Below are 16,779 nucleotides of genomic sequence, written 5' to 3' on the forward strand. Positions count from 1 at the left end.
TTGTAAATAAAGTTCGGCCACACCTGAAAAATGCTTTCTCCAGTTGTTCCTATATGCCCAGACTCAAAGGGTTTGGGGTTTGTAAATAAAAGGTGGCCTACTGTAAGGAGGGGCAAGAGTAAACAATCTCAAAGAAATTAATTACACGGTGCATTTAAACTATCCAGGCACCTGCTTTACCTAGAAAAACTGCCTGTTGTTTTCATCACTGGGCCTCAGGAAACTAGGCCCTAGCCACCACCTGGTGACGCTGATAACGCGCAATGTCTCTCAGCTGCAGCAATTAGAAAGGCCGGGCAGTCTCCTTTAAGAAGCTGACTCACGTGGACGCTGTGTTGTGTGCTCTCAGCTGGGAAGGGGGTGGATCTCAGGTCTCTCCACATTGGCTGCGTCTGGAGAGGGGGCAGAGTTAGCCTCTTTGATTGGCTGTCCGAGTCCCGGGCGTTGGGTCAGGGGCGGGGCGAGCTGCAGGGAGATTGCCCTGGGTCTGCGGCTTCTGGGAGGGGCGGGCCGCGACGCAAAGGGGAGCGGGCGTGGGGGAGGGTGAGCCAGAGAAGGGGCGGGGCCCAGCGGAAAGGGCAGGGTGCCGGGGAGAGGGCGGGGTCTAGAAATGATGGGCGTTCTGGGCCAACCGGGAGAGCCGACTGTTCGAGGGGCGGGGCTACGCCGGGTGATTGACGCTGAGGCCCAACCAGGGAGAGGCGGGGCCAAGGCCAGGGCCTGACTAAACCTGGAGACTCCGCTGGCTGAGGGGGCTTCGTTTCAGCTGAGGACCGAAGAGCCGCTGGCGGCCGTGGATCTTACAGCCGCTCGGGGTGAGTGCGGCGGTCGGGGGCTGGATTCGGGGCCTGAGGGGGGCTGAGGCGCCCCTCCGGGTCAGCGGCTTCGAAACACTCGGGATCGGCCCGGGGCGGGAGGCCCAGGCAGGAAGTGCCTTTTCCTCCCCGCGCTCCCTCCGGGGTCCCAGCGCGGCCGACCCCCGCCCCTCTGGGCGGGCTCCGGTGCCGGGGCTGCGGGCTGACGAGCTGGCCTGTTTCCTCTTTGTGAGGCCCAGGCGCGGCGGCCGCCGTCAGCCCGCCCCCGCCGCGCAACCGGGGCAACCGGCGCAACCGCAACGGACGCGACCTCCATCTCGGCGCCCGCGCCCTCCCGCCACGGCGCAGCCTCTAAGGCCCTACACGTCGCGGCCGGGGCTTCCGGCGCCCCTCCGCGGGCAGTTTGGCCAGCGACCCCGTCGCCTGCGCTGCCCCGCCCCCACGGGCCGCGTCCCCGCCGCAGTGTCGGGGGCGCGCCCCGGACTCCGCGCCGCCGCGGTCTCCGCCGGGGCCTGCGCCCACGGCCCCGAGGTGAAGTCCGAACTCGACTCCGAGATGTGCGGCGTTAATAACGCCACGGCGTGGCCTGTCCTTCAAAGGGGCCACATCCCCTTTCGGTTGGCACTGGCCATGAGCGGGGGTCGGCGTTGGCTTTTGTTTGCTGCCCCCCAAAGGCTGGATGCCCGCCACCCTGCCTTCTTGCACCCCAGGAGATCCCCGGGCCGAGGGAGGGGTACGCTTGACGGAGGGCGTGGCGCAACTGCTGGGCGGCCGTCGGGCGGCCGGGGCCGCGGGGCCGCCCGCTCAGCTGTTTCCGGCCCGTGTTTGTTGTGCCGGAGGAGGCCCGGCCGCGCCGCGCTCGGGCCCCGGCCCCTCCCGATTGGCCCGCGGCGTCACGTGCCCGCAATCAGCTGGGGCTAGCCTGGGCCGCGGGGCGTGGGTGGCTGCGGCGGTGCTCACCGGCGCGGGGTGTCGCGCGGCCGCCTGCTGCCCCACGCGAACAGCATCCTTGCTTTCCTTGTCGGTGGGGCGTATGCGCACCCTGGTCACCCCTTTATTCTGCACTCGTAGGTAGGACAATGAGTATTCCGGACAGCGGGAGTTGGAAAATTGGAATACTACAAAGATCTGTTTAATCCCGACACCGATTAATCTCCCCTTGCGCGGAGAGTCTGGGAAGGTGTACAGCTCATTTATTTTTAAATTTTTTCTGTTTACAGAGCCCTGTTGGTAATCTGAGGATTTTTATTTCAGATCTCCTTGACAGATGGAAAACCTGAAGTAACCTCAGGCTAACCTTGTGTTTTGGGGAAATTAGACTTGCTGCTGAAGTAACTGGGGGCAATAGGGTATTAGCTAATCTTGCACAGTTGCATATGCAGTGTTGCAGCTGTGTTCCAACAAAAGACGAACCAAAATGCATGAAGTGTGTCCAGGGTACATATTTGTGCCAGATGTGAAGCGTCTTGGTGGAATCTTTCCCTAAAAGTTTATTGCATACTCGCGCTATGTTAAGTAAGAAGGAAATTGCAAATAATTTATGATCTTTTCTCTAGAAACGCACAGTTTTTAGTAAAAAGGCATAGGCAAATGAAATTGGGTAACAGTACGCAGTTAAATATTAGTAAGTTATGAAATGATGTTGTAGAAGTTCAAAAATGGGGCAGTGAGAAGAGTGAAGCATCCTAGAGTGGATTGATATTAATTAGACCTAGAAAATGAAGAGGCTTTGGGATGCTATTGGGCAAACAGAGGCCTAGGAGGAAAAAAAGAGGCCCAGAGCCTTTATAGATAGTGAGAAGGTAGAGCTTGTGGAATTTGGCACACAAAGTATTTTCCACATATGCCATTATCTTTCTGGCTTTGTACTGGAATACCAGGTAAAATGTCACGCTCCTTGGAAAGAACCAATGTCTGCCTTTATCACATTCTCACCCAGCTCAGTGCCCAATACAGGCTTACTGTTTGGCTTTTTTTGTTTCTTTTTTAAGTTTATTTCTGGCAACCATCTTATCTATAGGAGAGGGTGTTGATGAAATGTGCTTAAGTAAGTTATTTAACTCTATACAGGGACACTAAATTGGATTTTAACATGTAAAATACATGTTGCTGCTTCTAAAATAATCTGGCTGGATCATTGAGGACCTTTCCCTAGACTTAGTTGCCTTTTCTTTTGCTCTATTTAAGTGGCAGGAAAGAAAAAAAGGTTTAGAAAATTAAAAAGGAAGGGAAATAAGGCCAAAATTAAGTCTAAAAATGAGATTAAATTAGCTACTACCCTCCAAAAAAACAGTCCATGAGACATGAGGCTAATCCTAAATATTAAGATGTGAAGATAGTCCTACCAAGTATAATCCTGCCCAGATTATCACTTTAGGTTTCATAGTGCCTAAATGGCTATATAAACCAATATCAGTTTCTCTGATAATCCTGTGTAGTAATGTCTTGGTGGTGTAGGAACTGAACCTTAGGTGTGACATGAAACTTGCTACTTGACACCTGAATCAGGAAACCAGAGAGTTAAATTGTACTCCAGTCCATCCAATTAGAGGCTTTTTTGACTCATGGTATTGCATCACAGCAAATGAGATCTTGAATTTGTCTTGCCAAAAGCTGTTTTGGGGCGATTACCAACTCAGATTGTTTAGCTGACTCACTGAGTTACATGACTAGTCTTATTTTCTGGAGATAACTGAACAATAAGAATTATAGAAACAGTGAACTTGGAAAACATTTAACAACAACAAAGGCATTATTAGCAGGCAAGAACAAAAATATAAAAGTTACTGTCAAATGAAGATCTGAGGGCTTCCCTGGTGGCGCGCAGTGGTTGAGAGTCCACCTGCCGATGCAGGGGACACAGGTTCGTGCCCCGGTCCGGGAAGATCCCACATGCTGCAGAGCGGCTGGGCCCGTGAGTCATGGCTGCTGAGCCTGCGCGTCCAGAGCCTGTGCTCCGCAACAGTGAGAGGCCCGCTTACTGCAAAAAAAAAAAAAAAAAAAAATGAAGACCTGATTCCACAACCAGAACATCATTTGAAACAGCAAAGTAAACTGGTCAGGTATTGCAAGAGAACAAGAGGAAAGCATAGCTTTCTTGTGTCACCGAAACCTTGGCTTGGTGAACATTTTGTAAAAAAAAAAAAAATTGGAAAATTGGTTTTGTGGATCAAACTAAATTTATTATTTTCCCTTGTAGGTTTTCAATAGAACTTCATCACAAATTGGTATGAAATAGTTGATGAGATAACAGTAGAGTTAGATGCTAATTATAGTAATCAACCCAGCACTGTTAAAAGTCCTTTGAGTTTTGTTCCTTCCCTTTTTGGAGAGGGAAGAGACTGAAAACCAGATATACAAGCTTGCTCCCGCATGTTTCCATTTTAGCCAAACCATTGCAAAACACAGCCTTTCCTGGAAGGGCAGATTCCTTTAACCCTTTCTGCACTAGGCTCCTGCACACTCAGTTCCCTGCAGGAGAGAGTTTTTGTGTCTTGTATTTGCCCACCACCTCCTAGTGCAGTGGAAAAACTCCTCTTACCTGTCCAATGATAGCTAGAGTTGGGTAGAGTGTGTGTTTTGTGGTCTGTGGAAATGCCCTGAGGAAATAATTCTTTTACAAAGGAAAAGTCTATCTGTGGATTGGGTGTTTTCCCACCAGAGAGTTCTTAGAGATGCCTCCCTGGTATTTTTAGGGCTGGGAAGTGTGATTCCTCCTCCTGTGAATTCTACTTGCCAGGGTTGAGTCCCAACTGGATTATTAGTTACAGGGAGGGCAAGTGCCTATTTTAAGACCTAGAATTATGATACTGAGAATTTGAGATGCTTCACAAGGTTTCTAACTTTCCTCTTGCATGTAATTTCTGTCACCTGGTCACTTAGCTTTGCAGTGATTAACAGGAAATGAAGCCAGTTAATATTGTTTGTTTCATATCCTTTCTGAGCCTTGCTTTCTTCATCTGTAATTGGAGGGGGAAGTTCAGGTGGAGAATGTTGAAGAAGATAATCTAATTTTACTAGATTTATCTTTATTTAGCATTTATTGTGTGCCAGGCACTGTTCTCAAAATGTATTATCGCCATTTAATTTTCACAACTCAGAGATGGGTACTGCTGTCACCGTTTTATAGATGAAGAAACTGAGGTGAGGATACCTTACCCAAAGTTTATGCAACTTTTAAGCGGCAGAGCTGAGATTTGAACCCTGAGTTCAAGTATTTGAGCTACATTGTTTAAATCCTAGGGGTGGAGAGAGAAGGAGGCAGCAGCTGGGTATACTATCTATTTTTATAATCTTTGTATTGTTGATCTTCAACATGCTGAATTTACTACAGAAAGTTAAGGACTTTAGTTAGAAAATCCATGAAGAAGAGGGGAGTGGGATTAAATTGATTTTGTTGGATACTCCTGTTGATCCTTAAACCTGAATGCCAATCAAGTTTCCTTTTTTTCTGAGAAAGACTGTCTGCTTTTTAAATGAAAAGCTCTTCTGCTCTCCAAACAATTTTTTCAGCAAGGGTCAGCACACTTTCTGTCAAGGGCCAGATAGTGAATATTGTGAACTTTGCAGCCCATAAGGTTTAAGTAGCAAATACTCAAATTCTGCCATTGTAGTGAGAGAGCAGCTAAGTATAAACAAATGGGTATGGCTCTGTCCCAATAAAACTTTATTTATGGTCACTGAGATTTGAATTTCATGTAATTTTCATGTCACAAAATATTCTTTCAGTGTTTTTTTCCCAACCATTTTAAAGTGTAAAAAGCATTCTTAGCTTTTGGGTCATATGAAAATAGGTGGTGAGCTGAATTTTGTCTGTAGATCTTCGTTTGCTGACCCCTGCTTTTAAAGAATATATTCAGCAATGAACCAGACTAATGAACAGGATATTTGTTAGTGTGTATGTGTGTGTGGTGTGTATAAATCAGTACCAGTGGTGAAAAAGTGGAATTTGAAATTAACGCAGTACCATTTACATTAGCACGCCCGCCCCCCCCCCAAAGAAATACTTAGGTACAAATCTAACAATGTGTATACGATCTATATGAGGAAAAATACAAAACTCTGATGAATGAAATCAACAAGAACCAAATGAATGGAGAGAGATTCCGTGTTCATGGATAGGAATACTCAATGTTGTCAAGATGTCATTTCTTCTCAACTTGTTCTGTAGATTCAATGCAGTCTCAGTCAAAATTCGAACAAGTTACTTTGTGAATATTAACAAATTTTTTCTAAAGTTTCTATAAAGAGGCAAAAGACCCAGAATAGCCAACACAGTATTGAAGGAGGAGAATAAAGTCAGAAGACTGACACTACCCAACTTCAAGACTTAATATATATCTACAGTAATCAAGACAGTATGGTATTGGTGAAAGAACAGACAAATAGATCAATGGAATAGAATAGAGAGCCCAGAAATAGGTCCACATAAATGTGGTCAACTGATCTTTAACAGAGGACCAAAGGCAGTACAGTGGAGCAAAGATAACCTTAAATGTGCTGGAACAACTGGACATTCACATGCAAAAAAGTGAATGTAGACACAGACCTTACACCCCCACTCACAAAAATTAACTCAAAAGTGGATCACAGACCTAAATGTAAAATGCAAAACTATAGAACTCTTAGAAGATAATATAGGAGAAAACCTAGATGACCTTGAGAATGGCAATGACTTTTTAAATACAACACCAAAGGCATGACCCATGAAAATAGATAATTGACAAGCTGGACTTCATTACTATGAAAAAGTCTGCTCTGTGGAAGGCAATGTTAAGAGAATGAAAAGACAAGCCACAGACTGAAAGAAATATTTGCAAAAGACATATCTGATAAAGGACTGTTACCCAAAATATACAAAGGACTCTTAAAACTCAACAGTAACAAAACAACCCAATTAAAAACTGGGCCAAGGGCTTCCCTGGTGGCGCAGTGGTTGAGAGTCCGCCTGCCGATGCAGGGGACACGGGTTTGTGCCCCGGTCCGGGAAGATCCCACATGCCGCGGAGCGGCTGGGCCCGTGAGCCATGGCCGCTGAGCCTGCGTGTCTGGAGCCTGTGCCCCGTAACGGGAGAGGCCACAACAGTGAGAGGCCTGTGTACAGCAAAAAAAAAAAAAAAAAAAAACTGCGCCAAGGACCTTAACAGATGCTTCACCAAAGAACATACACAGATGGCAAATAGCACATGAAAAGATGCTCCACATCATATGTCATCAGGGAAATGTAAGTTAAAACAGTGAGATGCCACTACACACCTATTAGAATGGCCAAAATCCAGAATACTGACGCCACAAAATGCTGGTGAGGTTGTAGAGCTCATTCATTCCTAGTGGGAATGCAAAATGGTACAGCCACTTTGGAAGACAGTGTGGTGGTTTCTTAAAAAACTAAACATACCATATAATCCAGCAGTGACACTCTTCGACGTTTACCCAATGGAAAACTTATGTCCACACAAAAACCTGCATGGGGCTATATATAGCAGCTTTAGTCATAATTGTCAAAACTTTGAAGCAACCATAGTGTCCTTCAGTAGGTGAATGGATAAATACACTGGTACATCCAGACAGTTGAATAGTATTCAACACTGAAAAGAAATGAGCCATGAAGCCATGGAAAGACTTGGAGGAACCTTAAGTACATATTGGTAAGAAAAAGAAGCCAATCTGGAAAGACTATATACTGTATGATTCCAACTGTATGACATTCTGGAAGAGGAAGAACTATGGAGAGAGTAAGAAGATCAGGGGTTGGTGGTAGAGGGAGGGATGAATAGAGCCCAGAGAATTTTTAAAACAGTGATAACATAATGATGGATATATGTCATTATACATTTGTTTAAACCCATAAGATGTACAACACTGAGAGTGATCCCTAAAAAACTATGGACTTTGGGTGGTTATGATGTGTCATTATAGGTTCATTAGTTGTCACAAATGTACCACTCTGGTGAAGGATGTTGATAATGAGGGAGGGTATGCATTTGTTGGGGCAGGGAGCATGTGGAAAATCTCTGCCTTATTTTGCTGCTGTGGACCTAAAACTGCTCTAAAAAACTAAATCAAAAAACCTTTTTTTAGAAAATTGTTTTATTGACCTGGAAATTATATAGTCCATAATGTCTTAATTTTTAAAATAATACATTCCTGGAGACTGTCTTTCATGGATTTCTGAAAGAGAAAAACTATTTTTTCTCTTAGATTCTATAAATCCTATAAATTTAAAAAACTGTAAAAAGGTAAAGGTCTTAATGTATTGCTTCACTGGAGTCTCCTATTAAAATAGAAATTGAAAATTCTAGGTAGCTAAATTCTATTTATTGAAGAGGGAGGAAATTGAAATCAATTACTAAAATATCAACATATCATGTGTGAATTTCACTTATATTTTCAACCTGACACCTTACTGTTTCCAGTAATTTCAAATGAACTGATGTTAGGCTTCCAGTTAAACACTCAAATTTGATAATTTTCTTACTTCCACCTTTTAAGGTTTCAATAACCTACAGCAAAGAAAATCTAGTACCCAAGAGACCTTATTTATTAAATTATTTGGGGAATGGCACTTATAAAAATTAAGATTATTAGATTCTTTTTTGCTTGAAATGCTAAAAAGGAAGAGAGCCTCTTAAAGCTTTAATTAATGATGAGTTTGGGGCTAATTTTGGTTATAAACTTGAACTTCAACACTGATACCATAACACACATTTTATTACTTAGGGACACAGTAAGTGCCCCCAGAATCAATACAGAGAACATTAGTCATCTGTGAAAGCAATTCATTCTTAAGATATTTTAGAGATATGTGACTGAAGATATTTGGTACTCTTCTAAATCCAAGCAAGGTGATTAGCATATCTGGGAAATAATTTAGATGTAAAAACAGTCAGAAGGTAGATCATTGGTTGCCTGTGGCTGGAGATTGACTGAAGAAGGGTTTGTGGGGATTTGGGGGAGGTGATGGAAATATTCTAAAGCTAAAGGGTTTGTGGTGATGGTAGCACAACTTTGTAAATTTACTAAAAGTCATTCATTTGTACACTTACAATGGCCAAATTTTATGTTATGTAAATTATTCCTTTAAGAAAATTGTTTTTAAAGAATCAGCTATATTCTATCCTGTCAGATAAAAAGTTTCAAAGTTTGTAGAGGAGTGGTCTGTATAAGCTCTTAGAAAGGGGTGGCTGAAGTCCATGTCTTTTGTAAGTAAGGCTGAAGTACCTTTTGTAGCACTATCTAATTTAGCATAAATGTAGTGGCACCTGTGAATGTATATTGCATTTACTAATGCACACTCCCTGACCACAAGAGGTTTATCTAGAAGTGATGAGAATTTGAACTAAGACATTGATGAGGGAGGGGGAGGAAAGACCTCGAAAAGCGATCGCGGAGGTATTGTCAATTTTGCAGTTTCTTAAAGAAGTTGCCAGCGTTTCTAGTTTAGGAGAGTGATTGGAGTTGCCATCAACAAAGTTAGGGAATATAGCAGGTTCAGCATGGAGACAGGAGGGGTGCATGATAAATCTGAGGGAGAAGGACTGAATCCGGCTGTCTCTTCTGGTCACTAGAGAGTAAGTGGGGTGAAAAGAACTGGAGCAGAATTTAGTTCACATCCCAGTTTGGATGGTTTCATAAAGTCACAGTCTTTATTTCTTCTTCTACAAAATTAGGATAATATCTACTTTAGAAATTGTCAAGATTAAATGTGATATGTAAAGTACCAAATGCAGTGTCCCATATTATTAAGTCTAAGACAGAGTTCAATATATTGTCCAGGTCCAGAGAAACCTGATTCAGGTGTTATGTGTTAGCTTTTTAATAACCTTCCCCCTTCTGTAATGAAGTGGCAGTCTGCTTGACGTCAGTCCTCCCGAATGTGCACAGGGGAAGTGAGCACTAGGTTGCACTCCTAGCCCAGCGAAGCTAAAGCCTAACACCTGGGACCCAATGGCCTCCGAAGGTTTTTCTATGTCCCAGAGACCTTCAACAGCAAGTGGTGTTTTGCTTGCTTCTGCTGGATTCCATGGCATTCAGGCTTCTCTCTTTTGGCAAATTAGAACTACATTTTACAGTTTTATATACATATATAGAACTCTCCAAATGGCAACTGCAACTGGGAATAGTGATTCTGTACAGATATTTTTAGTCTTGGTAATGAATCATGTAACTGAATCCAGTAAAAAATAGCTGGGTAAAAGTTAAAAATAGTCTGAATTTGAAGCAGGGAAGAGAAGGCATGTTAAATCTATTTACCCCATTTAGAAATAGTTTGCATGTATCCAGTAGCAAGCAGATGGCCACAGCTATGTTGTAATACTGAACCAAAGATAGAGATGTAGGTAGAAGGTATCAGGAGAGTTCATTTTGAAGTTCTGAACATTTTCCTCAATAGTATTGTATCTGTCACAGTCAATTCAAAAATATATAGTTATTCTTGCATTATGGTTGAAATAACTTACAAGATGAATATTGTATTTAAAAGTTTGAAGGAAAATTGGCTTGAAAGTAACAGTTCCCAGAAGCCCAAGCTGGAGGCTAAATTACTGCACAAATACTAGTTTTCAGAGAAATATAGATTCTGAGGACTATGTCTTCAGAGGTGAGACTATAAAACCCTGCTGTTGATTCCTTTCTCTAAATGACCGGTATTAAGAAAGATGACCAAAATCAACTACTCACAGGGTTGTTGAATGCTTAATTTATATCAAGAGTCATAAACTCAAATGTCTTAACAGGTGAAGTAATTTTGTGGCACAGAATGGACACAAAGCAAATGAAATGGCCTAGCTTGGGGAGTCGCAGCCACCACTCACCTCTAGCCAGTTGTTGCCCTATGAGAATATATGCCCTGTGTTGCCAGCTCTCCCCATTGTTTTTTGTTTTTTTTAAAGGCCCAATACAGGCTCTTAATGAAATCTCTCAAATTTTAAGTGATTCTCAGCGGTTTTTTATTAAAAGTAAAAAACTGTGCTCCAGATTAAACATGTCCACTAGTGTTTTGTGAGGGAAGGGTTGTTTTGTTCACTGCTGTATGCCTCTGCCACCAAATGAATTCAGCCAGCAGGCCTCAGATTTGCAGCCTTTGACCTTTGCATAACAAATAATGTGTTCTTAGGCATCTGGGAAAAGTAATGCTATCCTAGAGACTGAAACAATAGACAGCAAGTCTTACCTTCTGTTGTCGCTTTGCAGAAATACAATCAGAAAGCTAAATGTCATTTCATAAGTCTTGTGTTTTTACCCAGGGTTTACTCATTGACACTTTTGTTAGTGCACTGGCTTTCCTTTTACAAGCTATACATTGTAATTATAGTCACTATTTGTTTTTCATTCTTTATTAAACTCCCATATCATAATGTGTAATGGGAGTCATAGTTATCTTTGTGATAATGACATTTCTGATGACATTAGAACTGCCTAATGGCTGAGGAAGTTGACAGATGTTAGAAGGAATGGAATTTTTAATTTGTAATGGAATTTCCCCAAGTTTAAGATGACAGTGGATTACACATGGCTTCTAGATTTTTCTTTTCCATAGTGGTAGCTGTGTTAGCTCTGCGTGCCATTTTAAAGACATATAATGTTAAATATTTAAAACATAGGAGCTGATCACTACACGCAGGAATAAATGCTTTTTAAAATGAAAAGCTATAGTGTATTCTTGACTATGTCTAGATCTTAAAAATACTGTTTTAGGCGATTAATTGCAGTGAATTTAAGGAGTTGCATATATTAACTCTCCTAAGTTTTAAAATATTGGAGTGTGATTATCCTTGTTTCAGAAGTTGGATTCAGAGATTTTTTGCAATGTTTCAGAACTTCTGTGATTTGTTGAATTGGAAGGATTTCTTAAAAATAGTAAGCTATATAACGACGGCTCATCTTTCCCTTCTTCTCTGTTCTTGTTTTACTAGCCTTATGCCAGCCTAGACCATCTTGTGTGTCCTCTTCTTGTGTTAGAGTAATGGAAAAATTTTGGCTTTGACTTGGGTGAGCCGTATTCCCGTCATGATTTTCTGTACTTGAAACTGTGTAACCTTTGACCAGTTAGTAACCTTGGGTAATCTTTGAAATGGGGGCGATAACTTCACAGAGTTGTCGTGATGATTTTGAAATAAGTAAAGCATCCTAGTACAGTGCTCCACAGACTCAAACTTAACTACTGTTAGTGCCATCACCCCTTCGTGGTTGTTGACGCACCTGATGACCAGAGAGCCAGGCCCCCCATGCTCTCGAACCAGACTACCCTCTTGTTTTCTGATCGCCCCTTTTTCTACTCTTATCTGATCATCCCACTCTCATCCCACAAGTCTTTTCTCAAATTACACATACTCAGAATGTATACTTAACCCTGTGCTAAACCTCTTTTCTCACCTCTCTGCTTGTGCTTCTCATCATTCAGTTTGATATTCCACTGTCTTCCTGTTTTTTTCATACCCATCAAAAGAGAAGTGATACCATTCTTTGACCTTCCTAAGCATGTTTACTTCCTTGACTTACTGCTTCTAAAATGTTCTTAGTTTGGGTATGCCTATTTGTTTCCTCAGTGTGTGAACTTCGGATCCTTTTGTTCAGAGTCAGCTATTTCACGTATTAAGTACTATAAAGAGATCACATATGTGTATATAAATGGTTCTCTATGACACCACCAAGTAGGTACTAACAAATTTTTTCAAAAAATCATAATGTGTTTCTTGTCCTTTTCCATTTGCTCCTAGGTTTTTAGAACTTCAGCTATAAAAATGGGCAGGATTTTCCTTGATCATATTGGTGGTACCCGTCTGTTTTCCTGTGCAAACTGCGATACGATCCTGACCAACCGCTCAGAACTCATCTCCACTCGATTCACAGGCGCCACTGGCAGAGCATTTCTTTTTAACAAGGTTGGTGGGGAAAACCAGTTTCATTTCCTAAGTGGGTTCAGTGGATATATTTGATAGCAGTACCAGAATACCCCTCAGAGCATGGAGATGCCAGGAAGAGTCAGAATGAGAGCTGTGCTGTATAGAACTGATTGTTGAGAGTTTAAAGATTGTATTATAATAAGAAGGGTGGTCTCCGTTGCTTCAGAAGACATTCAGTGTAAGAATTTGGTAGTTACTTCACAGACTATTGAAGGGGCCAAGATACCCCCATATCACGGATTTATCCTTATAGAGAGGTAGCTGCATTAAGCTGTCATAGTTTGACAGTGCAAGTGAATAAGGATCATCTAACCAACTTCCCTTGCTTTAACTTATGCCTACCAGTCATCCTTCTGATTATGATTTGGCTAAGAGGTTTGCTAACAGGAAGAGCGCTTCCTGACTTACACATTAGTGTATAGTCTGCCTCCTTCTCTAATTTCTGGCTGGCTTTGAAATTGGTTGATGTGATTCTGCCTCCTGGAATCTAATGTGTACCAGCAAACTTGAATTTCCAAATACTTTACGCTAAGGAACAGAACTAGTCCAAGGTCCTGTTCTTAGAAGTTCAACTTAAACCTCTCCAGTGGACACTCCCCTGTTCCACTTAGAAATAAGTTTTTTCTCTCAAAGGATTGATAGCGTATATACCCCTTGCTCTTTATTTCGGTATAGAGCAGGGGTTGGCACACCATGGCAGGCCAGCTGCCTGTTTTTGTAAGTACAGTTTAATGAAGCACAACCATATTTATTCTTCTATGTGTTATCTATGGTTGCTTTTGTGCTACAGCAGCAGAGCTAAATAGCTATGACAAAAACCATATAGCCGTCAAAGCCAAAAATATTTACTATCTGGTTCTTTACAGAAAAGTAAAGTGTGGAAGATTATTGGGTGTTAAGAATCATTGGAAATTCTTCACAGATTCTCTGAACCCACTTGAAAACTATGTATTGCAATCTACCCCAGTCTCTTTATAGATAAAATGTAATTTCAGAAACAAATCTGCCAAATTTCTTTTTATGGGGTACCTGTTGCGTACTAGGTTCTTTTGCATTGGTAGCCATAGTTGTACTCATCATTGAGTGGTGAATTATAACAGTTGGACCCAGACCTACGTTTTATGACTCCAAGTTAAGGACTCTTCACTATAACACAGAAGTGTAACTAACGTGTATAATAGTGTGACTTAGACTAATACAATATTGCATGATTACATTAGATGTCCAGTTGAGTACAGATGCTTACCTGTCCCAGCAGTTTGTAAAAATAGCTCTTGGGAAATGTATTGTAGGTTTGACTAAAGTAACAACTGCTATTCGTTTTTCTGAAGTTGCTGTTCTTGCACCAACAAAAATATTGTGTACCATTTTTGGCAGGTAACTTACATGGCTTTGCAATTTTGTTTTCACATGTTTCTTAGGTAGTTAACCTGCAGTACAGTGAAGTTCAAGACCGGGTCATGCTCACTGGCCGCCACATGGTTCGAGATGTGAGCTGCAAAAACTGCAATAGCAAACTGGGATGGATCTATGAGTTTGCCACTGAAGACAGCCAGCGTTATAAGGAAGGCCGTGTGATCCTAGAACGTGCGCTAGTTCGAGAAAGTGAGGGCTTTGAGGAGCATGTACCATCTGATAACTCTTGAAGAAAAAGAGATAAATCCATCTTTTTCCCAGGTCTTCTTCACTGAAAACAAAAATCTACTTACATACACTGTCACCTTAGCATCAGAGTCGGATTCATGAACTGTGGAACAAGAGGTTGTGAGAATCTATGATGGAACCTTTCTTTCCTTCTTTCTTTTTTTTTTTTTTTAAATTTTCTATTTTCCATCCAACAGCAGTGTGTAGAGAGAATATTATGTGGATGCCGTTAATTTTTTCCCCCCCTATGTTTACATCTTGAGGCAGAATAGTCTATCTGCAGCTACATGGTGGGCTATGTGAGGAAAAATATCTGGACCATTAGAGTGAAAAAGTGTTTTATGTAAATTTTGAAAGGAAAATGTGTCAAGAGCATGGTTCTTAAATTTATTTGGGCTTCATTTTAAAACTTTTTTTTAAACCCAGTTATTTCACTTGATTTGCTAGCTTCAGAGAAGAGATCCGAATTTGTGACCAGCGCTAAAGGTTCAGTGTTAGTATGGCTTGTGCTGGCCATTGTGCCATATTCTTGTTGGAGATGAACCGTAGCATCAGAGCCCATTCTTCCTTGTCAGTCTTGACCCAAAGATGTCACCATTCCTAGTTACTTGTCACCACATAATTGGTGTTGATTGGAAACTTTTCCTGATATGGGGCAGAACTGCTTGGTTGTCTTTTCCATGTAACTTAAGCATAGTAATATAAATAAAGTAATAGTTGGATGTTTTTGGTCCTGTGTTGCTTTTAAAATCACCTTTTAAAAGAGCAGAGTATTTGTTAAGTAATTTTCATAGTAGTGTTTCTTTTCATCTCTTAAGCTAAATTGTGTATAAGATTCTACTTTGTTTAAATTAAAGCATACTGTTTAAATCCACAGTATTGCATTTAGAAAACAGTTGAACAGAATGTCAGTGTGCATTCATGCAGAAAGCATTTCATCTGCATCTGTTTTAAAAGGAGGGAAGTGAAGCAGCCTATCTAAAACTACTGCTTTGCAAAGTGTTTCAACCTATCCTCCTCAGTTTTGCATTGATTTTGACAAGTCTGTGGAGCCTGATAGTTACATCAAAGGACTAGATCTTCTAGCATTATTTTCTCAGATCTTCCCTCAGAAGTTTAGCTGTTGAAATTGAAATTCTACTTGGCCCCTTCAAATAGAAAGGGATCAAATTTGACTCAGGGGGTTATTTTAGCCCAAAATTTACAACATTATGAAGTATTAAAATGTAAATGTTTCTCTATCCAAACTATTTCTAGATATTCGAGTATTTCTGGTGGAATAAATGGCGTTAAAATTGGCTAAATGAATGAATGGATGTTTGCTCAATTTCTAGGTCTTTGTCTAGAGATGAAATTTGCCTCAAATTAGTTAGCAAAATCTTTCTGTTATTGATACTAGATGTGATTTCTGAGTACAGTTAGGATTAAGTTTCTCTTATTTGCCTTTGGGCTCTTGGTTAGAGGCATAGGCCTCTGATTTGTAGGTGTATAATATTGCATTTGAGATATGTGGACACAAATTCTTCTCTTTCCTTCACCATGGACTAAATCTTCATGCATTAAGACACAACACTGATTCCCATTCATTTCCATACCAGCCTTTGATTATATGCAGATTCCTAGTAGCATGCCTTACCTATAGCACTATGTGCATTTGCTGTCACAATAAAGTATATTTTGTCTTGCATTGGTGCAAAACTGCTACTTATTTTCCACTATCCTTGTCTAGTAATCATCTTAGTTTTTATCTATGAACACACACATCTTACCTTTGAGTAGCTATAGCTTTTTCAGTTGGCAGTGATAAAGTGACATTCTGGTTTAGGTAACTCTACCTAATTTCCACATGGAGATACTGAATTTACAAATATTAACTTCTCTGAGATGACTTTTGCCTCAGACACTGACACCTATAATTCAGTATATATGAACAAATAAAATGTCATAGCACTAGGTTAGCTTTTAGGTGGCTGCACCAGCTACCATAGCAGCAAGTTCCTCTACACCCTTCCTTTTAAAAACTTCATTTGCAAAAAAACAAAAACAAATAGCAATATGGAGGATCCAGTCAGATTGAATTGTTTACAGAAAAGCAAACACACTGTGCACTTGAGATGGGAAACCACTAGTGGGAATGATTTTGCTGTGGGAAGGAAAAGTTAACCAAATACAGGTGAATATACTGTATAATGAGTGGCTTACTGAAATGTGTACAGAGACTGTCCTAAAGTGAATATTCTGAGTTAAATATCTGTTAGTAATTATGTAATGATTTAAGTTACAATTGTGAGTGGCTACTTTGGGATTGGAGGAGAAAAATAGCAATACCATAACTGTTTTCTATTTTCAGTTTTCAATACCTATTCATAAAAGTCATATATGGGGTGTTAAAATGTAGAGTCTGGGCCCTAGCCCAG

The 16,779-nt window shown here is 41.3% G+C and overlaps 1 protein-coding gene across 1 annotated transcript; it reads left to right on the forward strand.

The window, feature by feature from the left end:
- The first annotated feature begins 686 nt into the window (after positions 1-686).
- On the forward strand, positions 687-16,049 carry YPEL5 (yippee like 5). The gene is made up of 3 exons (XM_082672828.1): positions 687-815; positions 12,533-12,697; positions 14,140-16,049. The coding sequence occupies exons 2-3, from the start codon at positions 12,557-12,559 to the stop codon at positions 14,362-14,364; spliced, it is 366 nt and encodes a 121-aa protein (XP_082528954.1). The 5' UTR covers positions 687-815; positions 12,533-12,556; the 3' UTR covers positions 14,365-16,049.
- Positions 16,050-16,779: the final 730 nt, after the last annotated feature.

The sequence above is a fragment of the Grampus griseus genome (assembly GCF_964374135.1).
Source record: "Grampus griseus genome assembly, chromosome: 15".
NCBI lineage: Eukaryota > Metazoa > Chordata > Mammalia > Artiodactyla > Delphinidae > Grampus > Grampus griseus.